The following is an 18875-nucleotide window of genomic DNA, read 5'->3' as shown; positions in this document are numbered from 1 at the left end:
TCTGTAACCAAAGACATTAGATTTGACGTGAGTTTTTTTCAAAACAATATGTGCTTTATTTAAACTTAAAAAGATTGAATAGCAACACAGCAGAAGGCATTTACAAACTCTGTACATTATTTATATAATTTATTCAGATGTGTCATGTGAGGACACTTAAAGCATCTTGTTAGCTGGAAATCAAGGCACCAGTTACACTTGAGCACAGGTCATTCTGGTGAATCATTACTTTCAGGTACCATTACTGATGAGAACTGACATGTTAAAAAAACATTTTCAGGAGTTGAGGTTGATTTAAGTGACCAATGAAATCACTAAAGCTCAGCTGATTAAAAAAAATTGCACCAGTAATAAAGTTCCAACGTGAAACATGTTTTGTTGAGACGAAGACAAAATATCTGTTATGTGATTTCAGTGAAGCAAATATGTGGCTGAATCCAAATGTCCTCCATCTGGACTTCAGTCGTACGTACTGTGATGTGTTCACCGTCATCGGGTCAAGTCGGCGAGGGCGCAGATTGCAAAGGTATATAAGCTGCTGATAGACTGGCCAAAAGAGTACAATAATGAAATGCATTTTGATAATCTGTAAGGAGATTTGGTTGAATATAATTCCTGACCTACACGGTTCAAGTAACATTTTCATAAAATAACTTAAACATTCATAGGTTTTTGTTTTTCAGTCAGCAATTAGAAAAACTACAATTTGACGTCCATTTTGCAATGAATTGTGGGTAATTATATCAGTGAAGTCTGGTGAAATCGGCACTGCAAGTGGAGTCTGGAAGTCTGCAGAAAGTCTGGTAAGAAACTTTTACCAAAGTCACATATTGTGAAGTCACTGTATCCTTTTTTCCTTTGTGTTCAAATAGTGGAAACAGCAACAACTTTTTGGCATCCATTCACACAGGACGTGCATGAACACACCGGAGTCGGAAGAGTGACTTCACAACTGGGGAAATGGGACCATCTGAGGAGCATGTGAATGCAGCATCAGCACCACAGAATTTGTGGAAACACGCCTGCAAAGCCTGTGAGTCTGCAAGAGCGGTGAAGTCTGGACATTTGGATTCAGCCTATATAAACCTGCATTAATGATCAGTGTGTGTTCCAAGCAAGTGTGAGCAACGAATGAGCCGGAGCAGTGCAGGGGATGTAGCCCACAGCGGGATCCCACACTTCAAACTGGATCACCGATGACGACCTATGAAACACAAACACACGGCTCAGTAGACTGAACTTCCTGTCATTTGCACATAAAAAACTAGAATTACTGCCTCAATGCACCAGTCAAGTTGTTCTTCCTGAGCTGTAGCGTTGAATAATGGCCAGAACATTTTTTGCAGAATATTGTGATGTTACAGTGAAATTGACCTCTGACCTTCTGGACATGAAATGTCACAACCTCATCATTTAATCCTATTAGACATTTGAGAAAGAAAACTGTCATAATTATCAAATGAATCATTGAGAAATGGCCAAAAAATGTGTTTCTTAATGTCACAGTGATCTTAAGATTTGACCACCAAAATCTAGTCAGTTCATCCTTGAGTCCAAGTGGACATGTGTGCCATTTTTGAAGAAATTCCCTCGAGACAGACAAATAAACAGACAACCCCAAAACACAGCTGTTGCCAGAGTGGAGGCATAAAAACACTTTTCACATACCTGTTGAGTATGATGAGCACGGCTGAGCCATCTGGTCTGATGAAGGCAGAGTATTCAAGGTCTGTTTTCTGACTGGAGGACACACCCACTCTCTGAGACCCCTCCCACAGGAACTTACTGTGTAAAAAAAAAAAGGTGATTTGTGTGGATCTCATTAGACTGCCTCCTTGTAATGATGGAACAGGTGAAATATGCCATTCAGTGTGTACAAACATCCAGTGATTCTCAGTTTACTACCTGAAGTGTGCCATGCTATAGAAGGTCGGCTGCTTGTAGAAGACGTCGCGCTGTGCATCCACTATAACAGGGCTGTCTACAAAGTTTTTAACCCAGTTTGGTCCTCCAGTCTGGTCCAACGCCAGGTTCCAGTCTGTCCAACCAACCACGTAATGATTTAAGTCCTGCCATGAAGAGAAAACACCCACAGTTTAACATCTAGTCTGTGCTTTGTAGTAAGAGGTGTTGTTTTGTCTAAATGAATCCATTGGACTGGTGCCTGGTGTTGTGTTGAAATGTCACAAGGGCAGCACATCTACATAAACAAATCCTGATCCTCCTGATTCTCAAGATGTCTAGAGTCTGAATGCACCCATGCAAAATGGATAGAATGGAGGGAGTCCAATTTCCTTTGAGAGAGAGTGAAGAAAGAAGAAACAAAACACCAGTTCCAGCTTGCTCCGATGGCCTGCAGGCAGTTTGTGTAGAGTGTGCAGCAGACTGCAACATGTAAACCTGCAGTGCAACATCGAGGGAGGTGATTCAGCCTTCATGAACAGCTCACAGCCTGTCAAATCTGTTATGGAGGATCTGACTGAACAAGCATAACCCTCATGCAAAAGCTGAGATGATCTTACCTCGATAATGTCACGTGCGTACTGTTCAGCCCTGCGCCAGCTGCCCAGCGTCACCCCTCTGTCCAGTGGGGAAAACCCGGAGCAGGCCTCAGTGCCAAACAGGTAATACTCTGGGTAGAGATGGTGGGTGACTCCCAGGCTTAGTTCAGCTGGTACGAGGCCGTCCAGATACCAGTGAACTGCCACGCCATGAATGTACTTTCCTGCGTGAATATCACTCAGGACCTGGAGCAACAAGGGGGGGAATAAAGACTTGAGTCAAAAGTGAGTTTCCACATTAAATGCATCAAAAAAGGGCTCCAATGTTCTTTACAAGGTAAAGTTGTTGTTATTGTAATAATGATTGAGTCCTTTAGTCCTGCTACATCTAACTTTATTCAGGCTATCTGCAGGAATGAAAAGTCTTCAACAGTATTGCATTTACAACTCTGATTACAAACAAGTTGGGTTGCTGTGGTTTTTCTCACTTTGTGTTCTGCAGGAATCACATTTACTATATGTTTATTTACAAAAAACAATAAAGTTTATCAATTTGAACATTAAATATCTTGTCTTTGTGCTGTATTCAGTTGAATATAGATTTTTGTTTTTAATAAAGTTGTACAGTGTCCCAACTTTTTTGGCATACGGTTTTACATACTATGCTCTTTTAAGTTCAAAATTTTATTCTGAGTTATTACTAGAATAGGTTAACATGCTTTAATGCTCAAAAAACATCAGTTTTCTCATACTGTCCAGTGCTGCAGCTCTGTATTCCCCCTCTGTCTGAAACGCTCTGTTTTAGCTCCTGTCTCTTCAAGGCCCCTCCTCCCAAACACCCAGTCTGCTCTGATTGGTCAGCTCGCACATGCTTGACCCAACACAGCTAACAACCACAGAGCTGCTGTGCTAAATTAATTCTTATGTGGCAAACTAGCCACTAGGAATGGAATTATGCAAATGTGTGACCTAGTGTGATGTCACAAAGTCAGGGGATTAAAGGCGGGTCTACTGACGAGGCGTTTTAGGAGCAGTGTTTTCTGTGGGAGAGAGGAGCTTCTGTGGATGCCGACTATGACCGTTTTAACTTTCAGACCTTTAACATGCACATGAACCTATATAAAACACAGAAGGACAAAAACGAAGAAGGTAGGTCTCCTTTAAATGTCATTTACAATAGTCTTTCCTCCTGCCTGCCGTAGACAGTTAGTTAAAAATTGTCATCCACATCAGACATGAAGAAAACAGTCACTACTGCTAGCTACTGTGGCAGGTCAGCTCATTTTCTCATAATTTATCATTTTTTATTGGTCATCTATCTATACATATTATGCTCCTTCTAGAGGTCCAGGTCACATTAATAAATTGATTTTATTATAAGAAATTATTGTTATATGCTGCAGGGAAGTACTGAAAAATGTCATATAATAATAAATAATTCTAGGCCATATTGTCCCTACTGGTCTTCCATCATACTTTTATACTATGGTCGTTATGACTGTGAAACTTGCATTAAATTGCATTCTATGCGGCAATAAAAAGGTCTTAAAATGTCGTAAATCTAACATGGTGAAGTTGCTTGTGGCATTGTTTAGGAGCCTCTCAAAGAAAAACAATAACCTATCTCAGCTACTACAAGAGAAAAATGCCTTTCTTCGAGTTGATTCCCAATTGATACATTGGCAGTTTTAGACTATTTCCTGCAGAGAACAATTTAGAGCCCAAAGATGTGAAACTAGATGTAAAAAGGGACTTTTTTGTGTTATGCATGATATTTTAAGAGATCATGTTAAGATCATTGAGTACTGATTAATCCGTTTTCTTCTCTTTTACTGATTTACTCCTGATTTCCTGTCTGCAGCACCAGCGTAGTCTCAGGTAGAACAAAGTTCACCTTGACTTCTCCCACTATCTCTCTGTCCTTGGACTCACCACTTTAGCCCAGTGAGGCAGCAGCAGGCGGTTGTCATCCAGTATGAGTACGTGTGTGTGTGGGTGTGAGGAAGCGTGCAGGGCAGGGCCCAGGTCCAGAGCCACCCAGTCCCTCTGCTCCTCAGGAGTGAAGCCCAGAGCCTGGAAACTGCAGCGAGACAAAGATGCTTCTCAGGCTGTTGTGATATTTATGACTCGTGACAATGGTTAATTCTGTGTAATATGTGAGGAGAGACCTGTAGTTTGTAATCTGTCCTGAAGAGGGCTCATTCCCTGTGGTCAGTGCCCAGAAGGTCAAGTTATATTTAGCGTATTCCTCAAGGAACCTGAGAGGAAAGAAAAAAACAACCACCTGAATAAGTTTCCTGTGTATCAAACATTACCAACGTGTGATATCCCATTCATTTAATGCTCCAAGTCACCTGATATAATACTGAGCCCATGTTTTATGCTCCTTTCCCCCAGGCTGGCCCTTCAGGGAGCCCTTTCCTATGAGTGCACCGTTCGTTTTCATCCAGGCGGGGGCACTCCAAGCACTGGCCAGCAGAGACAGAGGGCGAAGAGAGAAGGCCTGAGCACGCTGCAGGAGAGGAATCTGAGAGGAAGAAGAAGAGGAGGAGGAGGAGGAGGAGGAGGATAGAGGGATGGCATGACGGGCATGTGTATGTGTGACGGCAGAAGAAGAGAGACAGACCTTCATGTTGATGTCCTCATTGGCCAGAGTGAAATTGTCCAGGTTGTAGTCTCCAGGCGTGTCGGCGTATGTGTACAGGCGGGTGGAGAAGTCACAGCTGGCCATGGGCACACGCACCACGCTGTAGCCGATACCTGACAGACACACAGCATCGATAACAACTAAGGCTGGGTGATCATTCAAAATGATCATTTAGCAGCTATAAAGGACATTATTGACATTATTCATTTTGAGTATCGGTAGCTAAGACACATGGTTTCTGTACCATGTTTCCTTTTTGCTGCTGTATGTGCACATAATAATAAATAAAAACAGCTGCACACTAAAATATATTTTTAACTAACATAATTAATATTTTTAATGCTGTAATGTTAATGTACAAACGTCTGTAGTCCAAATGAATTATTCTGGTCAAGTTGTAGTCAAATTCTGTAACATTTGACTTTTACCCCCTTATTTTGCATTTATTAGCAGCATAAAAACAATAAATAAATGGTTTATTACAAGTTGTAAGCAGACATAACTATTTATTAATGCATTTATCAACAACTACAATTCCTCCTGTAGGCACCTATAAGTGGATGCTGGTGTATAAAACAGATAATGAATGAAAATATATTAAAACAGACTTGTAATGGAATGAACAATGTCTTCATAGTTAACTGATAACATAGATAACTGTTGTCAGATAGTGTACGTTAATAAATCTGCTTGCAACATTTATATTGTTATTAACCATTTATCAAATGTTTCTGTAGGAGTTTAAGTAAAGTTTTACAAAATAGATTCACCTGATATCGTCGTGTTGTTCCGAGAACATCATAATTTATGTTGTTCCAGGACCATCATTGAAACTGACTGATCACACTGTTGCGACATCATGACTTTGCAACTCGTGCTGATGTCGTCTCTGGAACAGCACAGTTAACGTTGTTCCAGGAACATCATTTCTACTTCACTTACTCCTGAAAAGCAAAACTGTATCTGGGGCAAGCCGTTGTGGTTGAGTGAGCTACGTATAAGACTCTTAATCAGGAGAGTTGGATAAAACCCCGCCTGGAATATATTAAAATACAGTTCACTTTTTCGTTCGATTTTCTGTCTGTTTTCTGTCACTGTTTGGTCAGGCTTAGGCCATATAAATACTTATAGGTAGGTTTAGGAAAACATTGTTCAGGTTAAAATAGACCCTGTTGCAACAGTGACCATGTGTTTGAAAGGATAACTTCTCCCATGTGCATATTTTTACAGTCTTTTCCCCGCCGAGTCACTAAGCTGTGACATTACAAAAACGTGATTGGTCAGGTAAAAACATGGATTATGATGTTTAGAAAACAACACCAACACAGCGATATTAGACTGTGCTTACAATACACATCTAATATCCTTATCAGCATGAAAATGTTTTAAACCATACAGCCCAGCCTCGATAACAGCATGTAGGAGTGAAGCTGGAAGATGTGGATGCTGCTGCTGATGATTCTCTTAATGTGGGAAACAAAATAACCTGCACATATAGACACCTCTCACAGTATGTGTGAAATGTTTTTTTTCATTGTGTTAGAGCTGGACAACCGTTGCTAGGTGAAAAAACATTGGTTTCAAAAATAGACAAACGAGAACAATAAACATGTTCCTTTTTGGGGATATTTCTGGAATTTATGGTCATATTATGCTTTTCTGATATACTGCACTGCTGCTTGGTGTACCTTCAGGGGAGAAGTACTGTCGAAGCAGCTGGTCCTGAGCACCAGCAGAAAGAGACAGGATGTTAATGGCTGCTGCGTCCGTCATTGCTCCACCAAATCCCCTGATCTTCTGGTACTTCTGGTCGGGAGCGAGAGTCAACTTGAGGCCTGAAAGAGACATATAAACTAAAGAGAAGTTCTGCTTGCTCCAACATCACAGACATCTCAGTGAAAGGCCCAAATCACTCACCTGCTCCGGTGCTGTTCACCTGGACCTGACCCTGATCTGCCTCCAGTCTGCTGCCGGCCATGCTGGTCAGGTAGGAGGAGTACTGGCCCAGAGGAGGCAAGGTGATCGAGCCGACGCTGTCACAGTAGGTTGAGTTACACTCACACACCACCGAGCCATGGCCAAAGTTTCTGGCGACACATTTCTGGCTTCCTGGAAGGAGAAGAAGTCAAAAAGACGTGAATTTTTAAAAATTTGTGATGTTAGTGCTGCAACTGAAGATTATTTTCATCATCGATTAATATGCTAATTATTTTCACAATTATTAGTTTAGCTCAACGTGACATCTTCGATTTGATTCTTCTGTCCAACCAACAATCCAAAACCCAAAGACTCTTCATTTACTGTCATAATGACAAAGAAAAGCAGCAAATCCTCACATTTTAGAAGCTGGAACCAGCAAATATTTGACATTTTTGCTTGAAAAAGTACTGAAACAATCGATCAATTATCAAAATAGTTGGCAATTATTAATTGTTTTATGATTGACTACTTACTAATGGACTAATCGTTGCTGCTCTGTGACAGTCTCAACTATATTCATTTGACAACTTAAGTAACTAGTTACTTTGAAGATTTATTTTAATAATACAAACATAATGCAAAAATAGATTATGATGAAATAGATAAAACTTTATTGATCCCTGAGGGGAAATTGATCAGCTGCCCAGCCGATGAATAATATACTAAAGTATTTAAACCACCTTTACCAGCTTCAACATTAAAGTGATCGACACATTAATGCATCAATAATTAGAATCTATTCTACATAATGAGTACTTTCATTTTTGGTATTTAAAGTACGTTTTGATGCAAATACTTGTGTACTTTTACTTAAGTAAACATTTAAATGTGTGACAGAGTATTTCTACTTTTGCTAACTTTACAAGATCCGAGTACTTTTTCCACCATAAAGAAGTTAAAATTAACTCAACTTTGAACTTCTGCAGCAGTAAAATGCCACAGAAACATCAACCCAAAAACATCATATATATACCAGTGATGGTAAAACTGCTTTACAGCACAGTGAGAACTTTTACTTTTCATACTTCAAGTTAATTTTACTGATAATAGCTGAATACTTTTACTTGGGGGTTCTGAACGCAGGACTTTTACTTGCACTGGAGTATTTTGTGGTATTAGTACTTTTTACTTAAGGACCTGAGTGCTTCTTCTGTGGTGTCTTACCTGACAGGGTCACTTCCGCTGTGAGGAACACGAGAGCCAACAGTATTGACAACAACAACAACAACGCCATTTTATCTAAAAACAAAGAATAGCAACATTAGGCCGCAGGGTTTTGACAAAAAATATTTAAATCACGGTAAAATAGTAAAATACAAGTTGACAATGACTCAACTGCTCCTTACATTTAGCTCACACACACACATTTTATTGTCATTTCATTCAGAGCACTTCACCTGAGAGGATCCTGACACAAACTCTGTCATGTCCTGCGGGCTGATTCAGATATTTACACTCCACCGTCACCTCAACTGTGTCCACTCTGCCATAACCAGCCTGTGTCTGGACGATCAAAGATGACTTTTAGCCAGTCATGTGACTCTATGACCCGTCACGTGATCAACTGTGCAATGCTCCGACCAGCAGCCAGGTGGTGCTGTTTTACCATTCAGTCATTTTATAATGTTTTTACACGTTTACAGAGCATTTAACTCAACCAAACAGCATGAAGACATAGGGCTATGGAGTATGTTTAAGCAAGATTATAAAATAGATCTGTAAAAACTAAAACATATACCTCTCATGTATGGGTTTAAGAATAGGTTGTCCAATTTCTGCATCATCTTCCTGCCAGTTTGTCACATGCACATATAGAAAATGTCATAACACCATTCATAAAGAATGCTTTTCAGATTCCCACGGTGATTATTGTCGTTACATCTTTTTCAAGGCGTCTGGCTCACATTTAGGAGTACTAATAAGTGTGAAGTACTTGCAATACTGCATGTTTAACTTAAGACAGTAAGTTATTTTCAGTGGATTTAAACTGATGTAAAATATGTTTAACCTGTTTTTAAAACAACAAAACATGACATGACTCAATATTTTATTATGAAAGTAACACACATGCATCATAATTTACAGAAGGAAATGTATTATAGACATGGACATTTGTACGTTTATGTGTTTCTAGGACACTGATATTTGTGTGAGATATTTCTGTGTGTAATTAACATCTTTATGTGACTTCATAGGAAGGCACAAACTCTGTCCATCATTGATGGATTTCTGTTGCTCAGAAAGACGATTTCCTTCTTCCCTTCCTCTGTTCGACCTGATGAGGAGAAAAAAAGAAGAATTTAAAGTTACTGAATCAGCATCAATTTAATTTATGTTTATAAAGTAAAGCATCCACAGTATCATCACTCACTCTGTGGATGCTGCAGCCAGTGGCGGTCCATGTAGTAGAGGTAACAGCTCTCAAACTCCTTCTCGCTGTAGTTGGGCACTGACACCGGGATGAACGGGTCCATGCTGTCAAAGCCCCTCTGATGAGCAAAACACAGACAGGAAGTCAACACAGTGTGCATTTATGTCTTTAACACAGACCCTGTCATCCCTTTGAGTAGAAAGTTCAGGCAAGAAAATATTACACATTTGATCAACAACACTAAGATGCAATAAATTATTATTTAACATAAATTATTTATGAAATTTTATGCTTAAATGAAATGAGGTTTTATCTAATAAACATGCGCCAACTTGCATACATTTACAGAACAGAAATTCGAAACAACTAAACGTGTATTGTGAACATTTTCTTTCCACTAGTCTAAAAGAAGTCATTCTATGGAAGCAAAATAGATTAATCTCAAATCTCAAAATTAACCACTGCAGGAAAAAACTGTCTTTGTGCATGCACTTTCTGGCCTTAAATACAGAGAGGGAAGCAGTCATGCATGGTAATGCCTATTTTTTTTAAAAATGAATCAACCTATTAAAAAACACAAACTGAAAGTCCAGATGGTCGGTGGTCAAGAACACAAATCTAAATGATTACCATTATGCAACTTTAACGTCAACATTTTGTTGACTTGGAGAGGTGAGTGTTATACAGCCCATCAGAGTTTACAGTCCACTTGTTGCCCACAAAAATGGAGACGGTGGGTGACATAATGGATTTATTGTTCCATTAGGAAATTGATCTTACGACATGCAGACATGAGTTAAATACGACCACTATAAATAATATTATGACCCACTGCAACAACACAAACAGGTGCAGCTTTAATAAGCTAAAACAAAATGAACGAGGTAGACACGATGGAGGCAGCACTGACACATTTGAGGATGGGACTCATAGTTTGTTGAAAAAATGTCATAAGTGCTGGTTATACTGGTTGTTTTGTTGCTCACAGACAACATTAAATTTAAATGCTTGTCACAAAGCAACAGAAAAGCACAACTATTACGTCTTTTGCGGATCACTTGTCTTAATTCTGAACAACTTCTGCCCATGAGACTAGAGGACTGGAATGATGCAGCCTTGAGGTCAAGTTTACAATTTCCAGACTAATGACGAAAGTTAGGGAAGAGAAAGAAAGACTAATCTGCTGTCAGAGCTAGAGGACATGTTCTACAGATTTTAAAGTACAATAAAATGACCTCTGACCTCCCCCAGCAGCTCTTGAGGCAAGTAGGCAGACTTTGGAGTGAAGAGAGACCCCGTCTGAGCCAGAGTGGTGATGATGGCGCCTCCAGTCTGAGATAAAAAGAGTGAATGTTAATGGAAAAAAGAAAATCAGAGATATAATATTCTCATGCAGCTGCTGTCATCAGCTTTATTTTGTTCTGCTCACCCAGTCATTCTTCATCAGCTTCCTCAGGTTATAAACCAGCGTGAGGTCCTCTGGATCTACCTGATGGAGAGAGAGAGAGAGAGAGACACACATGAGACTTGCTATCTGTGGAGGAGAGAGCTGAAGATGAGTATGAGGCCTGACAGGACTGTGAATGTGTTTTTCTCACAGCACTCTTATCCTCCTTTTTGAGGGTGGATCCTCCCCACAGGGCGTTGACACCATCCACTGCCACGGCCAGGCGGAAGTCTGACTCCGGCTGCCCGCTCTGCAGCTTCAGCTCCTTTATCACCGCCCCCACCACATCACTGCTGCTCTTCACACGAGCGATACCCTACGGCAGGAAACATCAACAGAAGCCTGAATACAATGTCTTCTGAAGGGAAATAAAGGTAGTTAAAAGGGGAATTCCATTGATTTTACATATCAAAGTTAGTGTACAGATCTTGGGGAAAACTTAATCATAGCTGAATGAAAAATGCATAGCAATCTATTCTGGCTCAAAAGGGTGCTGTGTGAAGTCAGATAAATTGCCTCAAGTGGTGTCACTTGAGTCAGCTTCAGCTAGATTTGAAGTTTAAAAATGAAAAAAAAAAAAAAACAATCTAGTAGAGTGGAGAAGTGAGACCTCTGTAGCCTGCTTCTAATCTCTGCTTGAGGCTAGCAGCTCGAGGCTACATTAACTACTGCTAGCAAAACACTCCGACATTTCCAACTGAACTGTCAGCAGTGGATTTCATTGTGGGTAATGTAGGCACCAGGTTTTGACAAGGAAGATAAATAAGTGGAATAAAGAAAGACAATATCTCAGGTTCTATTTAAACATTGTATTATAAATGGTGGACGGAGCCAGCGTGACATCACCCTTTGATTTGTTGTCTACCGTGAAAGCCTCAATTTATCATTTTGGTCATTGCCATCTTGGTTTTTTGGTGTCAGAAGTGACCATATTTTGATGGGAAGGGCGGAGCTTGGGAAGATTGGATTTGACAGAGAACTCGAGGACACGCAGTGGTGGCGACATGTCAATCACAAAAAACTAAAACTGACTAACCGAGTTAAGGTCAAGTGACAAAACAAACAGTGAACTCTTGCACCATTTCTTTCGTTTTAGGCCTGTACATATCCAGCAGTTTAATGCAGATGCCCTAGCAGGAGATTTGAAACTGATCTGATTTCTTTTGTCTAAATATGTGCTGTCAGAAAGCTGGCTATTAATATCTAATCTCTAATTACAGCCTACAACAAGCTCACAGTTACACCAGCAGTGATGTCTAATGTCTCAAAAGTTTTCCATATTATAGAGCAAATGATTTGTGAAATATAGCCGAGCAGGATGGCTGATTGGAAGTGGAGACAAAATTCACAGGCTGAACATAAATCTCCTGCTCTTTTCCTCCTTTGTCAGTGTGTATGCTACAAAAATATTGTGCTGATCCATCACCATGCTCAGTTCATCGGCTATTGATCACCACTAAGCACAGGAAGGGAGAAAGATGAAACTTTAATGATCCCTGTGGGGAAATCGGTGGGGCAGAGGGAAAGAACAGGTAACAGATAAAAGTACAACAAACTGTCAAAAATCTCTTGGAGGGCAAGATAAGCCACATGAACACAAATATATACTCAGAGACAGAAAAATCAAGACTCCCACTCGTCTGCAATGTGAGAGGACTCACCTGATCCACCAGCTCTCCTAGCGCAGCTCCCTCCTCAGTGAACTCTCTCTTTGTCCACATGTAGCGCTGCTTCGTCTTGATCTGGGAGAGAAGCAGCACAGATTCATCGACCTTGTTCCTATGTGCTGGGTCCTCATTTTAATTCATGCACCAAAAGTCTTTCAGTTTGTTCAAAGACACAATTTACATTCATTAATATTTCAACCCTACTTTTAAGCAGTATAATGTTAGCTTCCTATTTACATGAATTACATATGTGCCAATAATGTTAAAGACTGAGTTACTTTGTGGGGGATTTTTTTCTTTTTCAAACAAAATGTCTTTGTTTGCAACACAGTTTTGTCTTTTGTTTTCCTAAAAAATCTATGCAAACCACAGCAACAGAAACAAGGTAATCTGAATGCTTCACATAATCTTTTATACTTTTCCATTCATATTTATATAGTACAGAGCAGAGCCTGGTTGAGTACTGATGATTCTTCATACTTGCTGTTTTATTGCTACCGTGCAACACAAAGCAGTAGTACATGTGGTTAAATTTCAGTGTTGTCATCAAGCTGTTTAATGGCTTTACGTAGATCAGCATGTGATCGCTGTGAAGATACAGTCAAGGCTCATTTAGAGTCTATAAACACCTAAATGCTTGTTAATACTGTGACAAATGTTGCTATATTCCACCAGCCTTAATTTCCCTATACATACTCAGAGTCATCCAGTTAATATAGTAAAATTGCAGCCCATTGCATTATCTTCTGATGACTGAAGTAAAATCATTACCTTAGAAAGGAACGGCTCATTGGTGATTCTGAAGTTGCGTAACCATTCAGTGGCTTGTAATGGTTGATCGAAGCGAGAGGTGTTGTAGGATGAGGGCAGCAGTTCTTTACAGTTCTTCACCCAGAGGTGAGCTGTATTATAAAAAAAAAACAGAGAACAGGGCAGAGGGTCACACTTTATGTACTTCTGCAGCAGTAGTTATGTCAGTAGTTATGTGTGATTGTGTTTGTCTCACCATCAGGAATATGCAGCACCAGCCATCCCTGTGTATAGCAGAAGTGGACTGTGTGACAGAGAGACATCGTCTTCCCACTGCCCTTCAACCCATCTGAGCGACTGGATAAGGTTAACAACAGGTTTGTCCAGAAGCATCAAGAGAAGAAAACTATGTTCAAATATATGTGTATGTGTGTGAGCATGTATTTTAAAGGATACAGAATAAATATCGCACAGCAGGTTTGCTGTAGTCTGTTTTCTTCAGGTAAGAGATGACCTCTAGAGCTGGCGACCTCACCATCATACAGGCTTCATTAAATGTCTTCATCTAAAACCAGATGTGACAAACAAAAATTTACAATTTCACAATTCACATGCAACGATTATAGATTTTGATTATACGATTATAGTCTGAGGAATCACAATTATATTTCAATAATTCATTTCAAATCACAATAGCATTATAATTCATTGGTTTTATTGTATTTTGTTGCCACACTGCTGCCTTTTGAAACAATGAAAATATAGTAACCAAATAGTACTGTTAAAATAATACATAGACCTGGCAAAAAGCCAGGTCAAAGTGCAGTTTTACTACAAATGAAATAAATAAATTAAGAGCATCTCTTATGCAGGTGCATTTTAGTGACTATTAATTACAAATAGTGAAAAGCTCATTTCCTGCTTTGCCGTCGTTGGTTTATGTCGCACTGGAAACTCAACTCTTGCCTCAAATATTCTTCGAAAAATAAGGCAACATAATGTCCCTTTCTGAGAGTGAGAACAGAAAAAGTTGGTGTAGCTGAGCCTTAACGGTTACAAAACTGTCAGATAAACAGCAGTTAATCGTGAATCAGTTCATCGCTGCATCCCTGGTCGCAAAATATCATCTACAGCCAGTATGTTTATTTAGCTGAGACATAAGCACATACCTGTTGTAGATAGCGTGGAGGGAAGCCGTGAGGGAACACGGTGCTGATGTGTGCAGGGGGCAGTGTGTAATACTGTCCGATAAGTTTCTCTGACTGACAGGCCTGGAAAGAGATTAACAGTGAGCTCGGCAGCTAAAAATCATACAAATGCACGACCACTGCTACAAATACAACATCTGAACTGTTAAAGTCAGATTTACTTACCGGATCATTCTCCTGAGTTCTGAAAACTGAGAAGGGCTCAGGTTCTGACTCGACAGATACAGCCTCCTGCTGCTGCCCACATCCACTGGTATGAAGGGACCTGACATGTGTGACCTGTAAAAGTTTATAGAATTAATACTTTATGGTCTTGCATTTCTATAGCGCTTTTCCAGTCTACTGACAGTTCAAAGCGCTTTACAATACTTGCCACATTCACCCATGCAAGGCGCCAACTGCTCATCAGGAGCAATTTGGGGTTCAGTATCTTGCTCAAGGACGCTTCGACATGTAGCTGAGGGGAGCCGGGATTTCGAACCAGTGACCTTCCGATTACTAGACGACCCGTTCTACCTCCTGAGCTACAGCCGCCCCCAATTAATTCAAGTGTCAAATACATCACAAGGCACCTGGCACACATGGGCTTACAAGACAGCTTTTACAAATCATACAGAGGCAAAAATCATCTGTGTCAAAACATACAACAGATAAAAACAGTGTCAAAACCTTCAAAGTAAACTCAGCCAAGTCAAACGGTTTGTCATCCATCTGTCATGTTGATCAAACTTGGATATCTGATATTTTAGAATATGTAACCGGATACATTAATGAGTCAATATCTATTCCAGCTCTTTTTGCACTATTGTATTCACTTTCACAATTCACAGAAATTTGTTTAACTTGTATATAGACGTTGAATGCTGTTGGTCATTGTTGCTTATCTATCGTATACTTATCTATATCTATTTTTTTTACCTGCTTGTATGTAGATAACAGTTCTATGCTTAAGTTTTTTTCACCCATCTGGTACAGCTTTGTTGTCCTTGATTTAGCTCTATGTCTTCTTATTATTTCTTTTTAATAAAGCTGAGTCTGATCTTCTCAATTTTTGTTTGCTTAATATTTCATCTGACCATTTTCGGAACAGAATTTTCAACTGTTGTTAGAATACCAAAAACCTACAAGGTACTTTAATTTGAAAAATGATACCGTAAACTTGAAACTTGAAAATAACTATATATGCTATCTAACCAATGGATAGTTTCTTGTACAACCGTTTACTAACCGTTTATTGGTAAGCATGCAAATTAACACCACATACTGAAAAATGGGGGCCCATGTACTGCACACCAAAAAACAATTTAAAGCTTTGTTTTGCTTTTAAACACTATAAACATCAATAAAAAATGCAAATAGAACAGCTGAGCCATGTCAAAACCATTTAAAATAGATTATTCTTGATATATTAGAGGTTATGCATCTGCAGCTCCTCAAATAGGCTAAGCAAAGATAAACATTGACTGGCAGAGCAAGATACTAAACTTGTTATTCATTTGTTGGCAGGCACAAGCCCTATCCCGTATCCAAAAACTACAAACAGAACTCCCATTTGCAAATTCATAGTTTTATAATTTGACCGTCAATGACAAAAGCAGTAATGACAGTTTTCTTTCAATAATATCTGCCATGATGGCCAGTAGGTCACAAAAACGTTCGTCGGTGAATTAAAGCATGTTTCCTTAACCAGAAGCTTCATAATCAGCATACATTATCATGCCATACTGAATGCTTACCAGTGAGGGTCGACAATAAATTGACAGTTTTTTGCATGAAGTTTGGTGTGACATTTATTCACGCTAAGAGAGCGGCACACATTGGGGTTGTTGTTATTATTATCTTCCTACATTTTAGCTGATATAATAGGGAATCAAACCAAATATATTAAATACATTTATGCTACCTTGCTCAATGGCAAAGGCAAAACATGACTAACAGTTAAAGCCACTGTTAACACTGATCTCACCGTCTGTCGCAGTCTGAAGGACAGTCTGTGGAGCGCCATGATGATCTGAAACAAGGAGGACGACATGATTTCAACTCATATTTCAGGAATGACAAGAGCCAGAGAAGCAAGTAAAGATTAAAACACACTAGTGTCCTGTAACCTTGCCTAAACACTTAGCTAACAGTTAGCTGTGGTGCCCAGCAGACACGTAATCTACAGGCAACACTAGCAAAGCGCAGCTATTTGAGCGCACAAAGTTGTTTACCTGCGATTCACTTCAATAAATATTCAGTGACGAGGATTTCCGTTAAGGTTATCTGCTGACAAATGCACCCAGGGCAGTTTAAAGTGAGGATAAACTGCACTCCTCCAGACGTAGTCAATGTGCCAGATCTGTCATGGACACCGCCATCATGCAGAACAGAGCAGGAAGTGACGTAACGCCATCACAACTCGGTGTAGCCAATGAGGTGGCGTGGCACGAGCCAGGCAGGCGACAACAACAGAGGAAAATGGAGTTGATCAGAGTTTGACACATTTCACCTGAAATAATAATGAATGCAGGCAGACGTGTGGGAGCTGTTAACACTCAGTGGAGCTGTGTGATGTATAGTTAAGTGTTTGGAGAAGGACAGAGCTCTTTTAAAATATTAAATATGACTCTTCACAGGATTCCTGGGAGATTGTTTAACCAAAAACAAGGCAGTTACAGTACTTTCAGCTTTATAATCTCAGTCAACCAGTAGATCTGTAGTGACTCTTGGGCGATTCATCAGAAATTTACAAGCCCCTTTTCACAAAGCAGGTATCCATGATGAAAAACACAGGCCTCTTTACATATTTCTCAGGGCTGCTTCACAAAACATACCTCTCTGTTTCATATTTTAAAATGTTAATAGCCTCATATTCCTCCTTCTCGTGTCCCATGTTGTTCCATACATATTCAAACTACTTACTACTCACTCCACTGTACAAACTTGCTTTTGCTCCTGATTTTTTCTATTTCCTTGAGCCTCGGTTTGCTTTTTAAGATGTTACCATTGAAAATAAATGTCTATATTTCTCTATTATAATTTGCATTATGCACAGTCTATGGGGCTAGTAAGTAAGCATTTTTTCATTTTGTTAACGTATTAAATTACCATAACATCATATTTTCCAAGCCCCCCATTTTATTACAAAATGTTTTAGGAATGTGCAACCGTGAAGTGTAGGCGTAAGGTGTAAGGTTGTCCAGCATTATTACCTGATGTGACCTAAAATTATGTTAGTGTATATTATGCTTGAGGAAGAAAAACTCTGCACACTCAGGTCCAAGGCAGGTGTTAAATTAAAAAGCCAAGCTTTCAGTCTTTAAGCTTTCATTATAATAAATATATTGTACCTTAGTGTGCAGAGCCTTTCTTTTATGTCATGTATTAGTGATCCAAACAAAAGTTTCTACTTTGCTCCCATGGGGCATATTTCAAAAAAGGTGTGTTTAATTAAAATAATTTCAACTGTTAATCACACAGATAACCTGGATCCACCACCAGTACTTCTATTCAGGAATATGAGTTGGTTTATGGATCTCTGTATACCCTGTCCTTGATGGGAAGTTTAGTGTTTGTGGTGATCCACACAGGCCCAGATACATTTGAAAACAGTTAATCTGGCCATCAAGTTTCAAGTTTCACTCATTAAAAATTTGGCAAGGCAGGGTACAACAGCATAAAAACACATTTTTTCAACAGTGAAATGCATCAAACATAACAGCAAGCAACATTATGAGCAAAAGCATAAAATTAGGATGGTAGACCTTATAATAAATAGGATATTTACTGAAGGATTTAAGACCACAGGGAACAAAGAAGTTCATGTCCTCTGGTTCTACTTATCAGCACTACAAACTCCCTGTGCCACTGAAACAAGTAAGTGGGTGTTAAAGCTGCAGGCAGGAAACTGTGCTTGTGTCAAGTGTTGACGCAAGATTGGCTATCAACAGGCCCTGGCCCTTGTTCAATATGTGTCATTTGTAATCTTCAGTAATTCATTGCTAAATGCCAATACCTCATTAAAAATGCAGAGGGCCTTATGAGAAATCCTGCATCATTATCACCTCCTGAGGTTTTGTCTTAAAGACACAACCTAAATCTAGTGTTAAAAACATGGTGATATTGTCCTTATGATACATATTGCTAGATAAAACTGTGTTTTTAATTTTAATTACCAAACACTGTTGGACATAGCAAACCCCAGACAAACTGTGCTGACTGTCTACTGTGTAGGCCAACAGGTGATATTTATGTGTAGTCTGTAGTGTGCACTTTATTGGAGTTGTTGGGAGATTTAAGTGTTCACAGTGCACAGAGAGCAG

At 39.5% G+C, this 18875-nt stretch overlaps 2 protein-coding genes across 2 annotated transcripts; both read right to left on the bottom strand.

The window, feature by feature from the left end:
* Positions 1-32: 32 nt before the first annotated feature.
* Positions 33-8666, bottom strand: gba1 (glucosylceramidase beta 1). Its single transcript, XM_073486205.1, has 12 exons — positions 8526-8666; positions 8293-8367; positions 7066-7257; positions 6837-6983; positions 5128-5261; positions 4856-5028; positions 4670-4759; positions 4434-4581; positions 2523-2747; positions 1906-2069; positions 1669-1785; positions 33-1204 (listed from the first exon to the last, which is right to left on the bottom strand). Exons 2-12 carry the CDS (start codon positions 8360-8362, stop codon positions 1099-1101), a joined length of 1566 nt encoding a protein of 521 aa, XP_073342306.1. The 5' UTR covers positions 8363-8367; positions 8526-8666; the 3' UTR covers positions 33-1098.
* A 492-nt stretch (positions 8667-9158) lies between these two features.
* dap3 (death associated protein 3) lies at positions 9159-16939 on the bottom strand. The gene is made up of 13 exons (XM_073486146.1): positions 16785-16939; positions 16538-16582; positions 14737-14850; positions 14533-14634; positions 13820-13928; positions 13620-13712; positions 13385-13515; positions 12608-12688; positions 11098-11262; positions 10929-10988; positions 10742-10831; positions 9500-9617; positions 9159-9403 (listed from the first exon to the last, which is right to left on the bottom strand). Exons 2-13 carry the CDS (start codon positions 16574-16576, stop codon positions 9318-9320), a joined length of 1188 nt encoding a protein of 395 aa, XP_073342247.1. The 5' UTR covers positions 16577-16582; positions 16785-16939; the 3' UTR covers positions 9159-9317.
* Between the last annotated feature and the right edge of the window lie 1936 nt (positions 16940-18875).

Source organism: Pagrus major, chromosome 17 (genome assembly GCF_040436345.1).
Source record: "Pagrus major chromosome 17, Pma_NU_1.0".
NCBI classification, from domain to species: domain Eukaryota; kingdom Metazoa; phylum Chordata; class Actinopteri; order Spariformes; family Sparidae; genus Pagrus; species Pagrus major.
Note: the sequence above shows the minus strand (reverse complement) of the source record. Positions and strands in the feature narration are given on the sequence as shown.